At 39.4% G+C, this 11,025-nt stretch overlaps 1 protein-coding gene across 1 annotated transcript in view; it reads right to left on the bottom strand.

The window, feature by feature from the left end:
• Positions 1–2,673: 2,673 nt before the first annotated feature.
• Positions 2,674–11,025, bottom strand: part of ADCY2 (adenylate cyclase 2) — a 181,885-nt gene continuing 173,533 nt past the window's right edge. The window contains exons 22-24 of the mRNA XM_065752817.1: positions 9,949–10,063; positions 6,178–6,302; positions 2,674–5,175 (exon numbers count right to left, since the gene is read on the bottom strand). Coding sequence (XP_065608889.1) covers positions 5,023–5,175; positions 6,178–6,302; positions 9,949–10,063 — 393 coding nt within the window. The 3' untranslated portion in view covers positions 2,674–5,022. The remainder of the gene's footprint in view (positions 5,176–6,177; positions 6,303–9,948; positions 10,064–11,025) is intronic.

The raw sequence follows: 11,025 nt of genomic DNA, 5'->3' as shown, positions 1-11,025 counted from the left end.
AGGATTCCTGACGTCACATTTGAAATGTTTTTCTCTCATTCTGCTTTGGGTATGGCAGACAAGGGATTTGAAAAAGATGAAAGAAAAGGTATCTGTGAGTTTTTCCACCAGGGTCAGGTAACCCCTCAGCAGCAAAATTAAGACTGGTGCTGTGAAGAAGCAGCAGCAAGTAGTCATAGGTGACTTAATGCCTAGCTCCAGGACTGGTGCCTCCACCAGTATTCTGGGTTTTATAGTCATGGCAAACTCTTTAAGACAAGAAGAGACATCTACGATTTGGTGCCTGATGAGATCCACCTGTCGCAATGGCAAAAATGTTTCTTTGCCTACAACTTGGCAAGACTGACTGAGAGGATTTAAGATCACAGGAGCTGTTAATCCCACTGTTCTGCAAGTCTGTCAAGCAAGGCAGAAGAGTGGCCAGCCTGAAGAGGAAACTCCTCCTGGAAATAGGGCAGAAAAAGAAAATACATGAGCTTTAGAAGCAAGGTCTGGCTCCAGAGGGAGAGTACAGGATGTCAGTTTGCATCTGCATGAAAAAGAATGAGAAAAACAAAAGCTTGTCCTAGTTGACTGTGGCTACTGTGGTGTCAGATACACAGAAAATCTTTTTCTAAGTATGTCAATTGCAACAGGAGGTCAAAAGAAAAGATTGGATTGATACTTGATGAAAGTGGTCAGATAACAAGTAGGGATGAGAAAGTGGTGAAGGCACTGAATGACTTTTTGCCTTAGCTTAATATTAATAATAGATCTTGGACTGCCTGGTCTTCTAATTTGGAGCACCGTGACTTGAGAAGCAGTGATTTTTCATTTGTGGTCACTAAAAGAAAAGGGCACAAGAGATGATCTAGGGAACTACAGACCTAGTAGTGGATTTTAAGGCTCTTGAAAACATCTAGAGGAGGGCAGCAAAGCTGGTTAAAGGACATTTGGGTTATCTAGTCTGGAGGAGGCTGAGAAGTGACCTCATTGCTTTCTACAGGTCCCTAAGAAGGGGAAGTGCAGAGTGAGGTGCCAGGCTCTAGTCCCTGGTCACCATTGCTGTGAGTGTTGAAACGTTGGAACAGACTTCTTAGAGAGGTGGTGATGCCCTGTGCCTTTCAGTGTTAAGAGGCATTTGGACAGTGCCCTCAGTAACATGCTTTCATTTTTGGTGAGCCCTGGAATGCTCAGGCAATTGGGCTAAATGATCTTTGAACATTCCTTCCAACTGAACTATTCTCTCTCCTCCACTCCTCTTCCTATAGCTTTTATAATTACAATGGTTTCTTAAAGGCAGGGCGACTGTTCGGAAATATCAAACTGGTTGATGGAAAAATTTAGCAAGAAAATTCCTCAAATTAATTTGTGAGGCAAATGGTCACAGGGGAGAGGACGATGGTGCAGGGATAGTGACAGGATGGACTCAAGAAGATAAATGTAACTATACAAGATATTGAAATGCAGAAATACCACAGCAGCAGTCTTCCTACGGCAAGGTGACATACCTGTTTCAAGCTAGCAGCACTTACAGCAGAGATGGCTAGGCAGCTGTTAAGTCAAGGCTCAGCAATTCAGCTCCTGTCCTTGCTGGTTTGGCCTCAGCATGTATCAGTATGCCATGCATTCCTGAGCCATGAAGGGGAGTCAGCCTTTCCAACAAAAATTGTGAGCCATCATCCTTGAAAAAGAGACTGAAACACAGATGACTCTAAAACTGTCCAGTTTCCACTGAGATAGCTGTGGTCCTCAAGTCAAGCCATTAATTTCACACGGATGCTTTTTCTTCAAGGCCCTGAATGAGTGACAGGCTTGTCTGTTGCGGGAGGAAAAGAAACTTCGTACTGAAGTACAACCAAAAGGAAAATTAATTATCAAAGGACAAGGTAATCACTGTGTAAAACAATAAATCTGTCAGTATATAAATATTCCTGGTGACATGGCTAATTGTTTGTCCTGATACAAGGCTCTGAAAGCAATATACAGACTTTCAACACCTCTGCCTATGAGTGTGCACAGCCATCTGTTTAGAAACAAGCAGGCCAAACCGCTAGCTGCACCTCAGTGGGAAAAGGTAACGTCTGTAGACAGTTTATGAGGTAGACAAAGGAATATGAAGAGAATTAATAGCGCTTCACATACAGGATAAATAGGATGCTAATGTCTGTCTTTGGAAACTGCATTTAAATAGTATTACTTTACAGGTGATCACAACTTCTTTTGTAATCAAGCAAATTATCTGCAAGCCTAGTCTTTCTTCCTTGCCCTTGGCAGTCCTCCATAAATTGTCGCATAGCATTGTCTTTGACAAAGAAATCCAGCAGACTCTCAAAGTGATCGTGTTTGGGTTTCGTTTCCCCAGATCACAGCAAATCAGTCTTAACATTGACTGTGTGGCTGCTGCCTCACGTTGTGCACTCTTGCATTCTGCTTTTGAAACTCGTGTCCTTTATGACTTGCTAGCGACCTATGAACTATGGCATGGAAGTCACAGAACACAAACCTTAGCAGAAAACTTTCAAGTTACATAGTGACAATCAAGTAGTGTTATATCCAGTTACTGAGGAACATAAAATTTCTTCGGGAGAGGAAGAAAGAGGATCTCTGGGTCAATCTTCTCAGGGGATGAATAAAACAGTATAGACAGTAGATGTAAAGTGCTTTGGAAGACAAAAAATATTTATTGGATACAAATAGCTTCTTGGCACTAGAAAGATAATAATACTCAGCAACTAAAGGCTGGAGAAAGGATAATATGCACCCTTCTTTGGGCATCATACTACACGTATATTCATCTTTTGCCCATTTTATTTTGTTCTTTAGCAGGATTTGGCTACACAGTAGCGAGAGTCAGAATGCAAGTACAAAATGAGGGAATACCAGAGTATTACCAGGGCACCGGAGCGTCACAGACAAGGGCATTTTCAACACGTTCTTGGAGAGCACATACTTATCTTTACACTTCATTGGACCGGTCAACTCACAGCCATTCAAACAATTTAACGCTTTATGGGTTACAGAAATGTAATGGTGTTTAACTTCTATAAAAATCATAGAAACAAGTATATCAAATCAGGTACACGGTTTACTAATGGTGCACAGAATGTGCATGAATACAAATGAAAACAAAACCCTGAATGTATAGGTTATACCTGAAAGATGCACATAGATATGACAGTACAATATAATCAGCTTACAGGATTTTCATCCACAGTAAGAAATGATTGCTCTGACCTGTGATAATACTAGAATAGTTTTAAAGGCTCAGAGTACTCTCCAAATCTAAGTTGCTTTTTATTTTTCCCAATTTAATTTAATTTTCAATTTAAGGGAGAAAAATTCATGTTGTCTATTTTACTCCAAATGTAGATATTTCAAGATTGACTGCTATTCCAGTTTGCTAGAGGGGAGGTGGTGGCTCTTGGTAACCTTGCCACACTCAGTGAGACTGTGCAGCCTGATGACATATATTTGTGATTCGAAATATTGGGAATTCCTTCTGAAAGGACACCAATGCAATGCAAATGTGTATTAATGTGTCACGAATGAGAAATCTGAAAGGTTGTTCAATGAATACTCTTTACATTTCAATACCAGGACAGAAAAAAAAAATTATAGCTATATTTTTAAATATGAGACTTAATTGATGTTGGCTTTTTTAGGCTGTTACGATGCTAAAAACATGTTAATATCAAGTATTGATAATAGCAAAACAAAAATAATCTTTTGATGCCATCAAAGGAGCATATTTAGCTGCTTTTTCAGTCTCTCACATTTGTCTATGAAAATAGGCAAGTTACTATTCAACAGGATTGAAATTAATCTTGAATATCCACAAAATAGCTTTAAATATATATATATATATATATATATATCTTCAAAATTAGACAGACTATATCAGTTAGGTTCTGATAAATTTGATTCTTTTAAATATCCCATGAAATCGGGCATCCTAAAGATAAGTGAAAGGCATGCAAGGGTGGAAGGGGTGGTCAAAGTACAAAACAAACACAGCGTTTCCTCTCTCCTACAGCTTTTCTTAGTTACTGTTGAAGCACAGCAGGCCAGATGTAGAGTAGCAACACTGCTAATGTCTCCAGTGTCCTCCGCTCACTTCATTCACGTCTGTGGACTTGAAGTCTTCCGTATCAGCTAGGGACCAACTGACTGCAAAGTGCGTAGGATACCAAGAAGGACCAAAACCAATAGAGTTGATTCAATTTCTGAAAGGCAGTAGCAAATCTTACAGATATTAATGACCTAAGCTACTGAGGTACTAAGCCACAGCCTGCTTCAATATCTAATCACTGAATAAAATGCAGCAGCTGCAGCAGAAGACGCAGAGGTGTAGATTGACAGAAGCCACAGAAGGAAGCAAAACTAAGAGACAGAAACAGTAAGACAAATTACATATAAACTTTTAATGAATTAACCTTACAAAAGACAATAGCTTCAAAACATTTGACACGTTTGTACAAAACTATTCCAGCATTGTTAGTTCTCTCTTCAGAAAGAATGCCAGCAAGCCACCCAACGTGTCCCTGGCTATGAGATGCAACTGGTGATCACATCCAAATCATGTGTGGATCAAGTAAACTTATTTACAAATACTGTATGCTTTAATACCGGATTAGTGGATGCTATTGGGGAGCGACTGTGTTTTCCAGAAAACACCATGCATCAGGAAATAGTATGCACCCCTAGCTTTATTGCCTTTTTTCCTCACATTTGTCACCGACATCTCTTTTTAGTCCGTTCACGATGAGTTACCTCCTTTTAATTCCTATTCCTTCTTTTCTTGTCTTGGAATAACAGTGCAAGTTGCAGTACAATCTTCCAGTCCTATTGTGTACATCACGACTGTCCTTGAACATAGGAATATCAAGGTGCAAAATGATGGCTCATGGGACTATTCTGCAGCCATATTAAAATAAGTGCCACATATCAGAAAATAGCACGCATGTTAAGGGCCAAAATGTAGTTAAAAAGTGCGTGATACTTTCCTGAAAATATGGTATCGATGACATGTACAAGCGTTCTTCAAGATGCCACATTCCCTTGTGAAAGGGATCTTGTCATCTCTGTATGTACAAAGTATGTCTTCAGTTCTCCTTTTCCTTTTACGTTTATTATTCCTCTGCAAGTGCTCATGTACCCCAGTGTTTGCAGGACATTGTTTGTCTCTTCCGTAACCTGCAACAAGACAGTTACAAATCCAACACTGTTAAAAGAGCAAAGCAGATTCATCTTGCAGAATACGAAGAGAACATCTGTCCTGAGTAATTACAAGAGTTTTGCTATAATTCTTAGAAGTCCCTTAATTATTCATACTAGGTTTGAGCACCTGAGCATGCAAGTTAGTCTGTTGCTGGAAGCACAGCATATATTGCATACAGTAAGAATCAAATTCAGTATATCCCCTTTTGTGGGCCATAAAGAGAGGGCTTGTAGATATGCAGAGGAACGAGGTTCATCTTCACACAGCATTTTTTTTCTCAGCTACATGAGCTGTTTATTAGAATAAACAACATTTTCCCCATCTTTTTGTGACTACTTGAGCTGTGTGAATGAACTGGATGGTTAAGACATTCTCATTTCCAGCGCTGCTTCTTGGCAGTTTCACACAGCTGACTGTGAATCAAAACCAAAGCAGTCCTGCCATTTCAGCTGCAAGGACACCAGGGCAGAGGTTGTTCAACAGCATCAGTTTTCTCAAACTAGCTGTGTTTCTTTGTGAAGCAAACAAGTATTTGTAGATATCACTGCTTTGAGATCCCTCCTATTGTCAGGCTTGGCCAACACCTGGGAAGTAGCTCTACTTCTGCATTATTTAGTTCTGAATAGTTTCAGTCACAGATTTGGAGTGGTCTCAGTTGCATACCTGGTGAGATACCAAAGTGCTGCTAGGCACACCAAGCAGCAAATTAAAAGATGATCCCTGAATACAAAGTCTCTGGAAGGTTAATAAATGAAGGTCTTTTCTATACAGGTCTGTCTCTAATCTATACAGTTAGTAAACCATAAAGATTATTAATCTTCATGTTTCAACAAAATAATACATATCACTGCTTTTGAAAGCTCATTTTTACAGTAGGTGTTTTCAGCCCCAGAAATACAGACCTCTTAGATGTACAAATAAATATATGATGACTTTTAAGCATGATTAAGATAAATATGAGCACAAAACAAGACTACCTGTATTTTATCTAAGACACCAGTGCTGTCCATCCTGCTGGCCACGTTTACTGTATTGCCCCAGATATCATATTGTGGTTTTTGAGCTCCAATTACTCCAGCTATTACAGGTCCATGGTTAATACCTGAAAAACATAAGAACTTTATATTATAAAAGAATATTCACCAGATGATGACAAGTAGTGCACCTGGTAACACTGGACAAAGTATTTGGTCCATGTTGATTAGTAGGTATAGCAACCAATAGCCTGTTCACAAGTGTTTTTTCAACCCTTTATGGCAAGAGAATGTTACAGAAATGTCAGAAGTTAATCTACTTTTAGCTTTACAACTCCTTCCTACCCTGAATAATTTTGATATTTTCAACCGTTATTACATGGCACGAGAAACATCTGTAGGAAGAACAGCTTTCTCTGGGAAAACAGGTATACTAGAGTTTCTTATTTCTACTTTCAGGGAAAAGGACTTCTCTCTGAAATAATTGATAGTCAAATCAAATGCATTTTACAATGTTCTTCATAAATGTAGAATAAATTACTGTGAATGAATTGCAAGGATTTGAATCCTTATTCCAGAAGCTGGATTGCCTATAGTATTATCTGAAATAGTTGTAGTATATGTATTCCTTAAGCGTGGAGTATGAGTAACAATTTGCTAGTTCTGAAATGCAGATGCTAAGAGAGAAGAAGAACATAGGATAGTTCCCATTGCATCGTGGGCACGTTTTCTCTTGCAGTCAGTTTGCATCATGTGTTAATGGTTGTACCCTGGCATGTTGAACAGTCTGGATTTCTAAAATTATCCCCAAATCAAAAGATATTAAGTGACTTCTGTTTGTTCCTTGATGGAAACCAGCAATAGGGATGTGTATCTATGCAGTGAAATTAAAGTCCAATTGTAGCACCGAGGCACCTCAGAGCTCATGCAGTGTGGATCACATGTAACAGGGCATCGTGGGCTAACAACCAGGCTGTAAAAACCATGAAAAAGGTTCTGTACCAGTTAAGTCAAGAAAAGTGGAAAAGTATGCAAACTCTACAGGAGATGAGGTAGAAACTGATAAATATTTGTCTAAGCACTTGGGATTAAACACAAGAAGTGACTTGCTTCGCAACACTGCGTTAATTGCCAGGTCACTTGTGTGTCTTCCTGCCTCTGGATACTGAAGAGATACGTGTGGTGTGCACTATGCTACAGCCCAGAAATCAGGATGCTGCAGTGGGACATTGGCATAAAATGCAATGAGCAGGAAGTGAGTTCTTTTTCCTTTTTCCTGACCCATCACCACTTGTGGTCAGAGTGATACCCTCAGGGGCTGGAGAACCAGGTTCAGATTCCTCCCCCTTCATGAAGATTTCTGCTAGTATCTTCTAGGACCAAGTGATTTCCTTAACAAAAGATGATGCAGTCTGTCCCTTTCTCTCACAATAAATGAGGTTAGATTATTCCATGAAAATGAGAACACTGCTCAGCAAGCACTATTTAGCAGGACCGACAGAGGATAGATATCTCACTCCAAAGCATCTAGCAGCTTGGGTTCATGGAATTCTCTGGGAAGCTGATCCCCATGCTCGAGCAGCCTCAGACAAAAACACAAACAAAATTAAGTTCACCTACAACACAGAAAAATGTCCTAACCATCAGCCTATGTGGGAATCAACATCAGACTCTATTCCAGTCTGAAAAGGAAGTAGCCCTTCTGCCAAAGTGTCCTCGGATGTATATCTGAACTCGTCTAATAAATCAAGCGCTTTAGCTAACAGAAGGGAAGAAATGCCTGAAGTATCATCTAGGTGCTCTTTTTCCTGACATCAGCCTGCATACCTCCTGAGGCACAACTAGCATTTTTGGCATTAACAGCAAATGAAGGTTGAAAACCAAGACCTCAAGTGGGCTGCAACAGTTTTGGGGTTGAATGCTCGCTGAGGGAAGCTTTTACAAATGGCAGTTTGGGTTTCAGTCCTTAAAGTGGAGATTACATCAAAGCAAGATGCTTTTCTGTGGTGGCAGTTCCTATGAATATCAGGTGATTCCATGACTGTCATTGATTTAGCAATAGATAGGTAGATAGATCCAACCAATGAAACAAAACCCAGAAAAACAACCCCTACATAAGATCCTTAAGATCTGACAAAGGAGATTTATTCTCCTTATTTTGCTTTTATCACTTTCGGTCAACCAGATGAAGCTCCAGAATGGATGGTGCATGGAGGAAATTATATGGTTTGTGTGCAGTCCAGAAAACTCAATGCTGAACAACCACAAAAGAATGCTCAAAAACCGTCAGACACTTTACCCTCTCTTTAACTCATCTTAACTCATTCCCCACTGAGATATCACTGTGGTACACACACAGGGAAAATAAAAGATAAAAATCAAAAGATTTCAGCCAAACTCAGTGCTTAATGCTACAAAAGCAGCTTTTGACATAGTATCACCTTAATTTTTTCTTTTTTTGCCTTTTCTTTATTTCATGAAGCAAAAGAGTCTAACTTCTACATAACATACAGCAAATGTTTTTAAATCACAAGTAGGTATGTTTTTTCCCCTAGAAGGTTCCCTTCTTAATCCCTACATGATAAGAGTTAGTACTGATAAAATCAGGTTGTAGATTCAGTGCTGACGCTCCATCTGTACTGACATACTGGTATGTTTGCAAGTATGTAACATTGTCTATGGCAAGAAGAGAACTCTTATTCTGTACAAAAATATACTATCTCTACACGTTTTTCATAAACTCTGGAATACATTGAGAATGCAGAATACTTCAGATTTCCTTTCACATTTTTTAACTATGACAAGGAATATGAAACAAAAAGGAAGATGAGAATATTTTGGGTCAGAAAGTAGCAAGCTTAGCCAGTGGGTGGCACTGTGAAATAAACATAAGAAGAGCAAGCAAGAAGAAAAACAATCAGCACAGCAAGAAAATCAAGAAAGGAGAATAACTACTGGAAATCAAATACTTCAGTAGGTACCTAATATTTACTTAATGCTTTCATTTCACACTTTCCAAGTTACATATTGCATTGTAAAACTGCTATGTACTGCTATCGGGAAAAAAGGATCTTGGAACATATAGTTCTTGACCAGATCTGAATTCATTTATCTCATATCCTTTACATGGTTTACTGCAACTGTGTATTTTTTTTTAATGCTGTGGAGCACAAAGAGAAGCAATTAGAAGCTGAAACGTGATACTCCTAATAAATATCAACAACTGGACAACTTTGCTCTTATTTGTCAATAAACACAGAATAACAAAGAAGTGAAATACCCTCCTATGTTTAACAGCAGGAAGGAAGCATTGTTGTATGCTTGCTTGAGTTTAGTACATCTGAAGTATTTCAAAATCCAGCCTCATTTGTCCCTTTTAGGTGCTGTCCTCCAAAGCCATTCATACAGTTTTGCAAAGCCCTATCTAGGATCTCCTTTGATATTGAAAAGCTTAAAAAAACTTATATAGTTAATAACATCTAGAATAATTATTACAAAGTTACCGTAAAACCATTTGGACTCTTGGAGTCATATTTTCCAAGCATTCTTTACTTAGTGATACTGCTTCTTCTGAATTCCTGCCTTGGAGCACTTCTAGCCCCAGCAGCAGCTATGCTCATGGGCAAAGCCAATGACGTTGCCTTTAAGCAGGGTAAAGGTGATGCTGTCTACTTCTGTGGCCCTGTTGGTCAGTCCTAGTAACACTTGAACCTGTTCAAACACCATGCCACATTCTCTCCCCTCCTCCGTATTCTCACTCCCTGTAATACGTACCTACTCGTAACTTGAAGTCATTGAATGAATGCTTGTTTATGACATCCAGTTTCGCCACTAAGGCAAATGCAAACTCCACCATGGTTCCTATGTGCATATACTGTCGTTCAGGTTCCTAAATTGCCAAGCAAACAGAATGAAATCATTTTCTGTAGCTTTAGTTCCTGTGAGAACACATCCAAAATACGTTGAACGTGAAAGCACTTAAATTCTCAGGGATATCCTAATGTCAAGGTGGCTGCAGCAGAAAACTAGTGTAGATGCTCTCTCCAGCACCACTTGGATCAAACAATGGCCAACAGACCATGTTGCATTTTACTTACATGATAAGGCAGCATATATACATTCAAAGTATATCAATATCGAATTTTGACTGTCAGGCAACTAATCAGCCATTACCTATCCCACCAGCACTCGCTGTCTATGTATGCCTAGGATTTGTACATTAATTTTCTCTGAGTGCCTGTTTCTCTTTTATGCCTCTTAATAATAAATAGTGCTTATGGTCAGCCCCACAGGGACTCCTCCCTCTCACTGTTGCACATTTCAGCACCCTTGTTAATGCTTAAGCTCCAGTGAGATTCAGTTTTAACAGTTCCTCAGCTGATCTCATCTGGCAGATAGATAAGCAGGCATATCTGGGAACGTGTAACGACCTGAAAATGAACAAACTGCAGGAGGAACAGAAGGGAAGAACCCATCCCCTGTTCAGTAATTTGCTATTCCAGGCTGCACATTAGTTCCTAGGCTATAGACTTAATTTTTTTATCATACATTGACAGTGTACAGGTTTGAGTCCTCTTAAGCTAAGGAGAGAATTGATTTTCAGGCTCCCACAGCCCCAGGTAGGATTCTGACAAGAGAATGATTTCTTAAGAGTTAGACTTACTGATCTCTATAAGAAGTGACTGAATATTCCTTGAGATAAAGTGACAGAGTTGACTGACAGATGACAACTTCGTGAGATGATTCATAGAGTACATACATCAGCCTTGGTGGGACAGTAGTGCTGCATGCCAGAGCTGTTGTTTAGATGAATGAAACCCTTCTGTTTCCTATGGAGTTCACTCCTACCTA

This window comes from Cyrtonyx montezumae, unplaced genomic scaffold (assembly GCF_038088225.1).
Source record: "Cyrtonyx montezumae isolate F1298 unplaced genomic scaffold, pur_monq_1.0 scaffold_8, whole genome shotgun sequence".
Classification (NCBI taxonomy): domain Eukaryota; kingdom Metazoa; phylum Chordata; class Aves; order Galliformes; family Odontophoridae; genus Cyrtonyx; species Cyrtonyx montezumae.
Note: the sequence above shows the minus strand (reverse complement) of the source record. Positions and strands in the feature narration are given on the sequence as shown.